The sequence below is a fragment of the Condylostylus longicornis genome, unplaced genomic scaffold (assembly GCF_029603195.1).
Source record: "Condylostylus longicornis isolate FDR11 unplaced genomic scaffold, ASM2960319v2 ptg000045l, whole genome shotgun sequence".
Classification (NCBI taxonomy): domain Eukaryota; kingdom Metazoa; phylum Arthropoda; class Insecta; order Diptera; family Dolichopodidae; genus Condylostylus; species Condylostylus longicornis.
Window position 1 is genome coordinate 294,385 of NW_026578014.1, and position 14,933 is coordinate 309,317.

The following is a 14,933-nucleotide window of genomic DNA, read 5'->3' on the forward strand; positions in this document are numbered from 1 at the left end:
CATTAAAAAATAGGGACTTGTTAAAAATATAAAAATTAATTATATTTCTATTATTTACAAGAATATTTAATATGTTGGAGAATCATTTGAATTATTAAAAAAAAAATCAAATTTAGTATCAATTAAAACACAGTAATAATATTAGTACCAAGTTTAACTTTAAAGAAGATTTAAGGAAAATGTTTGTTTAAGTTGCACATTATTTTCTAAATGAGACGCATAATACTAATTTAGCTAAATGAGCCTATATACTTTTATACTGTTCCTTTATACAGATATATAGGATTATATACACATATATATTAGGATTGTTTGTAATAAAAAATTGTTTTGAAAATACTAAGGTAAGTGAAATAAATTCAGTAAATTTAAATATTTCCTCTTTGTTTGTTTTGTTTTTAAGATGAGGTACAACGACTTAGTTTTTTAGTACATATTATAAAGAGCTAACTATATGAGTTTATTTGTTTTATTTTTATCTAATTTCTATTTCAATTTTCAGTGGAAGATTCATATTCATTGCGATATTAGTCTTTATAGTCGAGTTACATTTATATCACCATTACTTGCATGTATTTCATCTTTATTTTTTTCATTCTTTTTGGAAGGTATACATGGGAAATCAAACATTCTTTCACCTTTTCCAAATTCTTCACCTTCTTCAACCGTCTTTGGTAAAGTTCTGAAATTGTATAATAAATAAAATAATAATTTTATATGAGCAAAGTGGCTATTAATATATTATGTAATACACTAGGACAAAAAGTTTCGTGCGAGATAAAAAGAAAGTGACAAAAAAATTGAGTCACGTAACACACGAACAGCCTATTATCCAAATTCATATTTTAATTTAAATTTATAACTACAAATATATTAATTTATTATACCTATGTAACGTTTCTGGTAAAAGTAAACATACAAAAGCTCCTAAAAAGAAAAGAACTCCCAATATAATTGATGGTAAAGCTTTAAAGTATGTTCCTAAATATAATATATATGGACTTAAAGCTGATGCCGCAAAGCCAGCAACGTGAACGGCTGCAACTCCTTGTCCACGAACACATGTTGGTATTAATTCAGTGGCATATTGAGCACCAGATTCGTATGATATGGCAACACCGAAACGTGATATAATTTGTAAAGTTACCAACAATGGTACATTATGATTTTTCTTTTGATAAGCAATTGTAACACCAGCAATTGCTGTAAATATTCCGCCTACAAGCAACGACGATGCTGCCATACCCTTCCGACCAATACGATCTTGTAAAAATATTAGAATAACACTGGCTGGCAGAACAGATAACGAACTTAACGAAAACATAGTGAATGGAGAAATTCCCATTCCTTCAATATTACGTGACACTGCATCGTAACATAATGTTATCACCATACTATTAAAATAAAAAAAAAAGTTTTTATTTAACAGAAATATTTAAAAGACAATACGGTACTTACGACTTAAAAAATAATATTGTGGTATGTTTGCGCATTCTTGGAGTTTTAAACATATCTAAAATCGTATCTTTATTCTGTTCCACAGTTTTTTGTTGAAGAGAACGTTGCTTTTCGCAATAACTACGAAATTCTTCAAAATCTTCCTCTGTTACAGTTTTCCCATTAAATTTAGCTACTTTTTTTAATCTATGTATGGCACCATCAACATCATTGCATGTTACTAACCACTGAGCACTTTCATTAATTACAAAATAAAATAAGGTAACTGAAAGTAAAGGAATTGATGTTGACGCTAAATAATATTTCCAATCTCCTAATGCCACCGCCAGCCATGGAGTAAATACCAATCCTAAACAATAAAATAAACCAGTGCCTAAATTTAAACCTAAGGTACGCATTGATGGTCGTATATATTCTAAAACTGAAGAGAAAATTAAATTATTTCCTAGAAATATTTGTGAAAGCTCAATAAATTTTACCTATTATATACATTAAATAAAAGTTTGTATCAGCAGCTAATCCAGATATAAAACGACATATGGAAAATGATATAACATCTCTGGTAAATATTGTTGAGAAATCACCAATGAATCCAGATAAATTTGATATAATTAATGCCGGTAATCTACCTATTCTATCCGAAAGAAGACCATATATTATGGTTCCTATGACAGAGCCAATGAAAAATAGCGATTGACCTATACGAGCTTTATATGCTGAATCACAGACCCAGTTCATCTAAAAAAAAATATGTTTAATAATTATGTAAAGACTTGTATTATTATACTTATTTATGTAAAACTTGAATATAACAAAAAATATATATACAAAGAACTTGTAATAATAAAAACACTAAACGGAATTATATAAATTTTAAATTCTTTTAAGAGTAACCGAAATGAATTAACGTAAAACAATGACAACAGACGTAATTAAAACTAAGAAACAAAATATTAATATTTTCAATTGAAAATAACAAAAATTTTCAATACAATTGTACATTGTAAGTATAAACAAATTTTTCGAAGAAAAACTAATAAAATTAATTTAACGTCAAAACTTGCACACCAATAAATTTATTGTTTTTAAACTCTTATAATATTGGTGTTTATATTAACAGAAGATAATTAATGATATACGAAACTAAAGACGTCAGCCACATTAAATTATTAATTGATATTTTATCATTTAAATAAGTTCAAAGTCTTATAATACTTTTATAAACAATACGTACGTGAATATATAGTTAAGATCGTAATATAAGAAACCTAAATCTGTTGTCAACTAAAATCAACATACCTCTGTATTCATACTTTTATATCCATAATCATAATTATATATCCAACGATCACAAGTTTTTTTGCTTATAACTACATGAGTTCGATTTAAATCATCAAACCTTATACAGGAAGGTTGATCAAAATTAGCGTATATACCCCGAATTTCATCAAATGTTTTATTTTCAAGTTTCTCGTGATAACACCTAAAATAAAAAATAAAAATATTTTTTCAATTTAAAACTAAAATTTTTTTCTAAACAAAACTTGTACGTAATAAATAATCACAAAAAAAAAAGAAAAAATTCATTTAAATTAACAATGTTATTATTCAATATTATTTAAAATAAAACAACAAAATTATTCATTAACTAAGTTTAATCCAAGTCAGATTGAACTAGTTACTTTTTCATTAAAAATTTTAAGAATTAATGTGAATTATACGAGTATTGTTGTTTTTTACAAACTTAATTAAGTACAGCTATGATATTAGACGACATTGTTTTTAGTCCATTGGCTACATTGATTTTAAATATTTATTATATTAACTGTTGCTACCTTTTTATAATGTAACTTTGATATAAAATACTGTTAGAACTTATTAATTATATAACTGGCATATTTATAACATAATTTATACACCCTAGAAATATTTAAACTCATACATCTTAAAAATTTTTAAATATTTTTAAAAAAATTGTATTTTTCATGTATACTTATATATCTATGTATATTTAAGAAAGCTTGGATAATGCAAAGAAGGAGAACCAAAACTTCATCATTTATCAAAAAGAGTAATTAACTTATTGTAGACGGAGTAAATATTTTATAGAACAGTGAAGATAATATAATCTTATCGCAAAAATCGTGTTTTATTAATCGTGGAAGATACAAAATTTTTATCAAACAAAATACAATTATTAAACAATTACCCTACCATTACAATTAATAAGTTTTACTTCAATATGTTTTAACAAATTTTTCCAAATTTCAGCAATTTTCCATATTACATTATATACCATTAAAAATATTCATATTAAAATTTTTAATTTTAAATAAGTTATTATCTAATAGTCTAAGAACAATATATTGAATAATCGAACTAATAATAGAAACTCATTCATACTTAAATATAAAAGTATTAAAACTTTGATATTTTCTTTAAGCGCATCTAGATGTGTAAATTGTTCTATTCTAATACACAACATCCAATACACTTAATTTGATTTGAATCAATTAACATTCATTACTAAAACAAAATGAAGAATATCCATAGTAAATAGTATACGAGTATAAATTATTTTAATTGTGCATGTGTTTATCAATTAATTATTGATTAAATGAAAAATTATAATTCTTAAGTCAAATGTTTTATTTTTTATTGTTTTTTTGGTCCTTTTATTTCGTAAATGAATCAGAATTCGTTTTCGTCTTTAACATATAAGTACTAATTGTATTTAGTAGAAAATTGTAAAAAAAATATTTTATACGGAAATCTATAGTGGATTTTCCAAATTATTTTGGGTAATTAAAAATAATTTAGAACACATACTTAGGTGTGTGTACAAAATTCATGAGAATTTAAGAAATTTGATTGATTACCACCAAGAATATATAGTTTATAAAAGCAAAAATTGTTGATTTTCAAAGATGCGTTAATTATTCGTGTGACAACATTATATCGAATTTGATTATATTAATTATAATTATAAAGAAAATGTGACTCATTATTAAAAGAAAGCTAAAATTATTTTTGAATGCATAATATATTGTTAATACGACGTACGTCATATCTGAACTACGAGTATGCAGGATATAATACGAGTTAATTTAAGACACGTACTGAATTTTCTGAAAAATTTAGAAAATTATACAAGTTATGCTCACAGTTTATATTATATCAATATTTGCATCTTTTGTTTTAAAAATTTTTTTAAATTTTATAATGAATTTTATACTGATAATTTAAATGAATTGCTTTAAAGTATAAGCATATCTATATATATATATATATATATTCAATTATTTATATGACGTGCATATATTATATACTAATTATTTACTTACCAATGTTCTGGAACAAAACTAATTATTGTCTGTGTAAAATAATGCATTGATACTAATAAATTAATTAGGCCGTATAATCCTAATAATAAAAATTGATAACGATGAAAATCACCACATTTTTCTAGAATTCTATCAAAATCCATTGCTGTCAATCTGTTCTTTAATTTGCTTTATATTTATATGTGTGTAAATACACTCAAATAATTTTGATTTCTTAAATATTTTGAAATTAATTTTCTCTTTCTTACTTTACTCCTTTGTCATTTACATATGTGGAGCTAAAATTATAAATAAAAAGAAATTTAATATATATATATATATATTGTTATAAAAAATATACACATATAATAGTATTAAAATATTAAAGGAAATCAAAATAAACACTTACATTTTTATAATATTTTTTTTTACTTAAGCCAAATCGAAAGCATTTAGTTAAGACCATTAAAAACTCATATATAAAATACATATTTAAAGCTAAAACCACACGTGCAATATTATACACTAAACAACAATATACATAATATTACATACATACATATTAGGTATAGTTTATTCTACACATTATATGTATGTAGGCACATACTAAATATCAAATTAGTTACTTGTACCTAAAACTTAAAAAATATTTGTATATGAAAACAAAAAAAAGCACAAAGTACGAACAAACTTATATTATATAGTAAATAGACTTAAATATTAATTACATACACATAATATATAATTATATATATGTATGATCATACTATTTTTGTTAGTACTCCTTTTTCACATAATTTCTACTACATTTTTTTTTATAAATTTTATTAATACTTTACTTCTAATTTAACGAAAATATGAACTCTAATAAATTTTTATTTAATTAAATATGCATTAAATATGCTGTACGGGGTTACAAAAAGGACGGATACAAAAAGTGAGGATAACGTTTACGGCAAAATAATAAAACTAAGTTATTAAAGGTCACCTATTTTGAAACGAAATTGCGGTTTCAATTTTTTACATTAAATAAAAAGTTAAAATACAACTACAATATATCAATATGCTTTTATTTAAGAGTTCAACAATTTATTGAAAAAAATTTACATACATACATACATAAAATTACTATGAACAAAACGAAGAGATTTTAACATTAAAATCATATATAATGTAATATTAGTTTAACCTAAAGTTTAGCCCTTGAAAAACATTATTAGCTCTTGTGGAAAGATAGATTATCAAATTTCGAATAGCATTTATTTATCGGAAATCGAGCACTACAATTTTATTTTGAAGTTTATATACATATATACATATGGACATCAAATATATTGTTAGCAGCTAACAAAATCAATTTTACACAAACAAAATTTTTCTCAATCCTGACATTTAACTAGAAAGAATGCCTCTAAAATATGAAAGTATTCTTAATTATAAATTGAAAATATTATAATTATAATGTTAAATACTCTTAAATAGTATATATAATTTAGTTCAATATTCTACTTTTGCCAATTTTAATTCATTATACAATTTCCATTCATTACTTTTTCTAGAAATAAATATTACCAAAATATCAAAGTTAGTCTGGTTTAAAAAAAAATAAGGAAAATAAATAAATCAATTTTATTATTTGCTTACGAAATATACATTAAATATTTACTCAAATGTCACACTTCTTAAGCGTACATAATTTACCTGCACATGTTTCTACAAATATGTATATCTACACAAACATACATAATTATGCTAGTCTACTATGGTCTATCATAATAGGTATACAATTTATAAAAAATTATTAAAATTAAAACTAAATAATATTAAAATATTTAATAAAATCAGTGCAGTTCTGGAATGAGTAATAAAATTTACTGGAGGAGAAAGTCAAGTTTAAGTGTTAATTTTTAAAATTATAAAATTATCATGATTTTTTAAACCTACACATACATACATACTTAATTCTTATACTACGATACAAACTTATAGCTGATACATAATTTTTCTAGAAATAAAAAGTAACTATACATATGTACGAGTATACGAGTATACAGAAACGACTAATAAGTGCTAATTATAATGGTAATGGAATTGACCGATAAAAAGTACAGCTCTTAATGTTAAAAATAAGAAAATAATATGCTACATATTTTTTCCTTTCATAAACATTTAACACATTTAGAAATTGCTATTTTTGCGTTTTAAATTTTGTTTATATTATACAACTACGTTATTACCGACCGTATTGTGTAAACAATAGGTAGGTTATGTGATGGCAACAAATTTTGCATATCGAGTTTTCGGTGGGAACGTACTTCTCCATAGTAGGGAAGTGTAAATAAACTATTTTTAGCAACCTGTCGGTCTGTCGGTCTGTCGGTCTGTCGGTCTGTCCGTCTGTCGGTCTGTGTGTGCACGCGTGTATCTCAAGTTTGGCTGAACCGATTTTGATGAAATTTTATATGTAAGTTTGTTTCCACCATGGCACGGATCGATCAACTTTTGGTATATATCAGGCCTCGGGAACTGCACTTTTTAGCGGGCCTGTTTTAAATTTTTGAACATTTTGAAGAAAATATTCAACCGATTTACTTGAAATTTTATATATAAGCTCAGCTCGACCGTCCGCAAAAATTCGTATGTTTTGGAAGAAATCAGGCATCGGCAACTAGACGTTTACTACGGGCCAAATATACATTTTTGTGTATATAAAGAGAAATAATCAACCAATTTCATTGAAATTTAATATATGAACTCCTTGTATTAAAATAATGAACATATAAATTTTTTGGAAAGATCAGGGCTCGAAAACGGATTTGCGGGCCGATTTTACATATTTCACCATTTTGAAGAAAGTATTCAACAGATTTACTTGAAATTTCATATATAAGCTTTGCTCGATCATACGCAAAAATTCCTAATTTTTGGAAGAAATCAGGCATCAGCAACTGGGCGTTTACTACGGGCCAAATATACATTTTTGTGTATATAAAGAGAAATAATCAACCGATTTCATTGAAATTTAATATATGAATTCCCCGTATTAAAACAATGAACATGTAAATTTTTTGGAAAGATCAGGCATCGGCAACTAGACGTTTACTACGGGCCAAACATACACTTTTGTGTGTCTAAAGAGAAATAATCAACCAATTTTATTGAAATTTAATATATGAATTCCTCATATTAAAGCAATGAACATATAACTTTTTTGGAAAGATCAGGACTCGAGAACTGATTTGCGGGCCGATTTTACATTTTTCACCATATCCACAGAACAAATTGATGGAATTTCTTGAAATTTGATATTTGAGTTCTGGTTGTTACCGAAACTTACTGGCGAGCATTTCAGGGAATTCGGGTAGCACAAAGCGAAACTCTAATAAGAGCCAAATTTACATTTTTCTAAGTATGTTAACTATAAGCTTACTAATGTCCTAAAAATTGGAAAGAAGTATTTAACAGACAATTTTATAATATTCTGTAACACTTTCATTTAACTAGATATTACACAATGCGGTCGGTTATGTGCTGACCACATCAGATTTTTTTATATTGTGACTAGGAAATTCCCTTTTAAGAAATTGTTCTTTTTTAAGAAAATATAGCAATTGAATAAGTCGGAATTCCATATTTTATAAAATTGATTGCATTTTGTATTTAATCTGGAAATCTGGGTTAAGATTAACACTATTCCTACCGGAACCAGTCAAATGAGCGTTTTTAGATTTTCAACTGGAATTTCCTACATTCAACGTAAACGAATCGCCTTTAAACTTTATGACTTTTCGTCATATATAATATGTATGATAAATTTTTCAATATTCACTTATTTTTTAAAGTTTATTTTCTGAGAAAAATTTGTATAGTCTGCCTTACGTACCACGACCGATCTTTAGACGGGTGGTACGATTTATATATTTTAAAACTATAAATTCAGGAGATAATCAAAGAAAATCAACCAATACCCACCGCAACTTCAAATACAGGTTCACTTCATCGGAAAACATGTCAGATAAGATATTGAAAAGACGAAAAAGAATAAAATGTAGTTTATGTATTTTTGAATAAAAGAATATATATTTTTATGCTAGTAAACTGGCTATTGGTCTGCATTCAATATTGAAAAATATAAGTTGTGAAAGACCGGTAATTTGACCGGTCACGGTAGGAATAGGTATACGTGAAATATCGGTAGGAATAGTGTTAATAACAAATTTCTAAGCAAAAGTTAAAAATAAACGATAAAATTGTTTCAGTCGGTATGTACCGACTTGATAAATTTGTTTTGGAAATATTTAGAATTAGCTGTTGGAGTTGCATGATAGCTACCCTGTTAAACAATTCCACCGAAACTTCAGGAATATATCTAACCTGTAATTGGGCACATGAGTTTGACTTTAATTTTTTTCCAAATATTCAAAATTAGTTGTTGCAGTTGAATGACAGTTACCCAAACCAGTGCATCCATTCCATTAAAATTTTCAGAGTGTATGCAGAATGTAATTAAACATAACCTTATAAAATTTGATGTTGGTATCTCTATTAATCTTTGAAATAACCTTTTTGAGTTGTATGGCAGTAACCCGAACTTGTTGTTGGAATTGGTCCAATTACAATAGCAGCCCTCATTGGCAAAAAAGGGACACCTTGTGAAAGTTTGGTGTCGATAGACGGACGGACATGTCTAAATCAACCCAGAATTTTACGCTGAGCAAGAATATATATATAAATGCTCATACCGTATCTTCCATATAAAAGTTCATATCTGCCATATCAAAGTTAATGTACCCTTCGCGAAGATGCAGGGTATAACAAAACTATCATCGTAGGTTAACTGTGTAAGTATATTCTATTCTACAAAAGTAAATATTGGTTGTATTAACGCTCTAATCGATAAACTAAACAAAATTAAATAAAGAGTGCAGATCGGGTGGTTAAGAAATTAATATATACTCGTTTTACAAAATATACATTAAAACGAGAAATTAACATTTTAAGAATATAACGAACAAATTGCCGCCTTTAGTTAGGTTTTGTTATATTCTACAATACTAACTACATATTTAAACCACCGCTAATATTATCAACTACATAATATTGCAAAAGCAAAATAATAGATAAAATTTCATCATTGTACAGAACCTTACATAAAATCTTTTATTTTACTACACCGGCATTTATCTCATTGAATTTAATAAACAATATAAAAAACAAACTTTGTTATAATTCAAAATTGATTATTTTAATTTTAATATACATATATATACATACATATACACAAACATTATTACTCGTATAATTATTAATCATAATCCCATATATCAAACAAATAAATTAAACTTGAATTGTAAAATATTAATATTAATTAATTAGTTTATTGCGTTTGTTGCCTATATGTATTCAATTTAATTCATAAAGTTTACGTTGCCTCATATTATTTGTACATGTATTGTATTTCCAATCGCAAAACATACATTACATATAAATATAATCTTAATTCATTTAAATATGTACATATAAATATATCTTAAATTATTAATATTATATCGTTATATCGCAAGCATAATCATTTTGTTGGAGACATATAGAAATATTATAGCACAAAACAATTATATTTTAAAGAATCCAGAGAATTATTGAAATGATAATCAGTATAATATTGATTATCATATTATAGCATACTCTCTGGATTCTAGAAATCAAGTTCAATCCAGATTAAAATACATATTCATGTATATCGAACGAGTATAACATATTTTACCATATGAAATTCTAAAACCAGTATTTAGTAGATTTGTATATGTACATGTAATATGTAACAGGGTATGTATAGCCTTTCAAAATGTTTTTTTTTTAATTCATATGTATAAAATATTTTAAATTTTAAAGTAAACCAGCTTTATCTGAATTTTTTAAATGATTCATATTTCATTAATCTTTGTATACTGAATCTTCAATACGTTTTGGAGATTATTAAATTGCAGAGGCTCAGCATTTAAATTTCATTATTTTGCATTTTTATTTTTTAAAGTAAAATTATAAGAATAAGGTAAAATGAAGTTTTGTTTTGTAAAATATAATATGTTTTATTTTAAAGGATAACAAATATATTTATATTCAAAATCAATAACTAAAATCTGGGATAGTATTTATATGAGTTCTGCGCCATGTCTTTTAATCAAACACACCTTATTTATACTTAATGACGATTATTTATTTTATATATGGCGAATTTTAAACGTATTATAGCGAAGGAGCAATAACCATATACAGAACATCTTTAAGATGAATATAAGCAAACATAATACCAGTATAGTAATTTCTATCTTCTGTTAGGAAAAGCGAATCGTAAAATAGGACTGTGGTGTATTTTCGTATCAGGTATAAGTGTTTTTCAAGTAAAAACAAGGTTTTCCGAGCTATATACCTCACTTTTTCTGAAATGCTTATTTCTAGTAAATATGTATATAGAACAATAAGGCTAGTGTATAAATAAATGATATCCAAAGATATGTATAGATAGATGCATACGATAAAGTTCAGCAAATAGACTAAACTATAAAAAATAAATGTTGGCGATTGGTAAACAAATAAAATAATTTAAAGAAAAATAAATCTGAAGATAAGTAAGTACATTTATATTTCATTTTTAAGAATTAATTCCAGTTAATAAATAAATATTTCTAATCTATATAACAGTGGCTTTATTTATATTTAAACAACTTACATAATTCAACCATACTCAAACTCAAATTTATTAGGGTAACTAATAAATAACTGAAACTATTATAGGAGAAAATTTTATATTTATCGTAATGATATATTCATGCATATATAATTAGATATGAGTTACATACATATATAATAGTTGGAAATTGGTATTGAATTTGTATAGAAATACATGGTAACATATAAATGTTTACTTTAAGTGTTATACACACGCGCTTTTTATTATTATATTTAGTTTTAAATAATTATTTTAGTATAAAAATATACTTATACGTCATTAAATAATCGATATTTTCGATTACTTTTTTAATTAGTGTGAAAACGGATTCTTAATCTTTTCAAAAAAGGTATAATGAAAATTAATTTGGAAGCTATTTAACATATATTTAGAAATATGTATACAAATAACAAAACCAAACTAATTTTGAGTGCCGTGCAAAAAAATAACATTAGTTAAGAGTTTTGAATATTAGGTTTTACAAATCTACATAGCAATATAACAATAAATAATTAATGCACTCTAAATGGGTAATTAAATATAACAAAATTAAAATCGACTTTTTTAATTTTTCATCCTGCACATTGAAATAAAGAAGTAAACTATAATTAAGTAATAATAAATTTATGCCATAATACTTTATATGAATGTTATTTATTGGGCAATCACCAAAAAAAACATGTAATAATAAGCAGTCATTTTTTTAAGTATTTTCAATCAATATAGGTTTATAACTAGTTCTACTAGATTAAAATTCATAAAACATTTAAGAATCCTGTCCGGTTATTATAATGAAAAAAAAAAAATAATTGTGAATAATAAAAACTAAGTCATATTATATGGAGTAATTTCGAGTATATTGACCTTACCATTTGAATTATCATGAACAAAACAAAACATAATAACTACTGGATATTACATTGTCTATAATTAAAAAAAAATCATTTTGAATAAAGTTTAAATGTATAATGGAAATATATATTCTTAGAAAATCAAAACTTATCATTATGCATATGGGCATCAATAAGCAATATATAAATTACACTTTCGAAAGATGTAAACGTTTATTAATAATATGATTTGTTTACGCAGCAGATCTTTATATTTATACGTGTGCATATGTAAATCAAAACTAATGAAAAGCTATCTACAGTGGAACCTCCATAACGTATCCATTAAAGGGCGGAACAAAAATTGAAAAAAAAATTTATTTATACATGTTTTCATATACTTAATAGCTATATTATTACATAGCCAATAAGCAAATGAAAACGATATAAAATTATGACATAATGCACTTTTTTAAGTGTAACAACATTCGAAATAAGAAAGATAATTACAGAAATTTCTTTTTGAGAAAACGTGGCTTTACTCAAAATTTATAGTAAAAAGGACAGTGGTAAAAATTTAATCAGATTATGAAGGTTGTCTCGTTAGAGAAGTGAAAATTGATAGAGGTTTAACTATATAAAGTATGTGATATAATTAACACTAATATTATTAAGTTAAAATTATTCACACAAGGAGCTTGCTACCATGGTTTTTTCCTAATATTACCAGAAGCCTGTAAGATTTTGTGAGTTTTCCTATCGCAGTATTTTAAACAGTAACGACAAACAATAACGACAAGTTTTTAATATACCTAAAATTTATAATGAATTTTCTTAGTTGTTGTCTATGGTACTGATTACAATTTTATGAATGTATTTATTTTTTTCTATATTAATTCTTATACGTATTTTCACTACATTGGATGGCAGTACTTTTTACAGAAAACAAAAACGAAATTTTTAACGGAAAGTTTCTATCAATAACGAGTACCCTATTCATTAAATCTTTTAGTTTCAATCAAGTTTCCAATAATTTTATTGTTTTTAAAACATAATATACTCATACATGTACATATATTGTATACATACTTAACGTATATGAAAACATTAAAAATTTACTATTCATCATTTTAGTTTTATGGATCGTTTTAAACATTAGTATGCGTATGTATGTATAAACAAAATAATGCTGTTCTTCTTCGAAATGTCTACAATTAATATAAATCAATTGAAATGTTTCTATATATGTTGTATAAGCAGCTAAAAATATATAGAAGCTGAATTAAGGAAAATTTTTAAAAATTTTAAATTATTTTATTTAATCAAACATTAATTTAGTAAAAAAAAACAAATCAATAGCCCGCATAATAAAAAAATGATACAACAATTATAACAAATTTATCATATATCTTAGATTGGCTTATTAGCTGTGGAAATGCATAGATAACATTATTTTAACACAATTTGAAAGTAAGATTAAGAGAGAAGGGGAGAAATTTAGTGATGAAATGTATCTTAAATTTGTCAAGCATATAAAACCACGCACTCACAAAGTATAACAATTTTTGAAATTGATTTCTCTGTGAACAATGAATTGACTTTAATTATTATCATTTGAAATAATATCTTTTGATATTTCCTTCGAAACCTAGAAATACTTTTAATGAAAATGATTTGAATATTTTTTTAGATTAAGTCTTTTAGAAATGGTTTTAGTGTCCATTCACCTTAAATATGTTATTTAAAATTATTAATATATAATAAATTTAAATATATTAAATTATAATGAAATTTAATTAATAAAATTAAAAGTAACCATTTAATAAAAAATAAATTTACCAACATTAAAAAATTTTTATTAAATTAAGGTACAAAAATATTAGAAACACTTGTTTTGATTTGATATTCGATTAATTTTGTTTTGAACTTGAAAGAGAATATTTTAATCATAAATACGAGTAATATTTGGAACATCGAATATCAATTCATCATTTATTGTTATTTACAGGTTTTTATAAAATAGTTATGTTAATTATAGATTTTTAAATACACACCACCTAAAAAAATTTTATAATATTTTAATAATTCTTACCCAAAAATAAAATGATATAAAAATTTGTTTTTAATAAGATTGAAAGCACCAATCGAAATTCGAATAATTGATTTTAAATTTTGTTTTCAATGTAAATATTAGAAAACCCTTTTATTTAAAATTTAAACATTTAAATTTATATTATTTTATTAAATGTTTATTATTCTATTTTTATAGTTTTATAAAATTTATTTCTATATCAACCAATTATAGGTCTTCATTGATTTAAAATATTAGTCTATAAAATCAATTTATATATGACATAACTGTTAGATATTCAAATAACAACATACTGCCAAACTTGTTTAAATACACAATATATTTAGTTTTATTCTAATATAAGCGTTCCATTTGTATTTAGTATTTTATATATTAACTGAATCATATACAAAATGTTTGGTGACAATTTTTAAAATTTAATTACATTACTAACACTGTATACAATATTTTTCTTTTATTTTTATGAACATCTACATGTAAGTATGGAACATTTTTTTAAT

At 24.5% G+C, this 14,933-nt stretch overlaps 1 protein-coding gene across 4 annotated transcripts in view; it reads right to left on the bottom strand.

Annotated features, from left to right (window-relative positions):
- The window catches only part of LOC129610642 (organic cation transporter protein-like), a 75,036-nt gene continuing 60,103 nt past the window's right edge, over positions 1 to 14,933 (bottom strand). For 2 of the 4 annotated variants that reach the window (XM_055523273.1, XM_055523274.1), the window contains exons 3-8: positions 4,803 to 5,080; positions 2,758 to 2,941; positions 1,938 to 2,196; positions 1,459 to 1,879; positions 888 to 1,394; positions 1 to 682 (exon numbers count right to left, since the gene is read on the bottom strand). In XM_055523273.1, the coding sequence (XP_055379248.1) occupies positions 535 to 682; positions 888 to 1,394; positions 1,459 to 1,879; positions 1,938 to 2,196; positions 2,758 to 2,941; positions 4,803 to 4,945 (1,662 nt within the window). In that variant the 5' untranslated portion in view covers positions 4,946 to 5,080 and the 3' untranslated portion in view covers positions 1 to 534. Of the gene's footprint in view, positions 683 to 887; positions 1,395 to 1,458; positions 1,880 to 1,937; positions 2,197 to 2,757; positions 2,942 to 4,802; positions 5,081 to 5,190; positions 5,266 to 14,433; positions 14,590 to 14,933 lie in introns of those variants that run through there. The other 2 variants (XM_055523275.1, XM_055523276.1) reach the window with 2 other exon arrangements.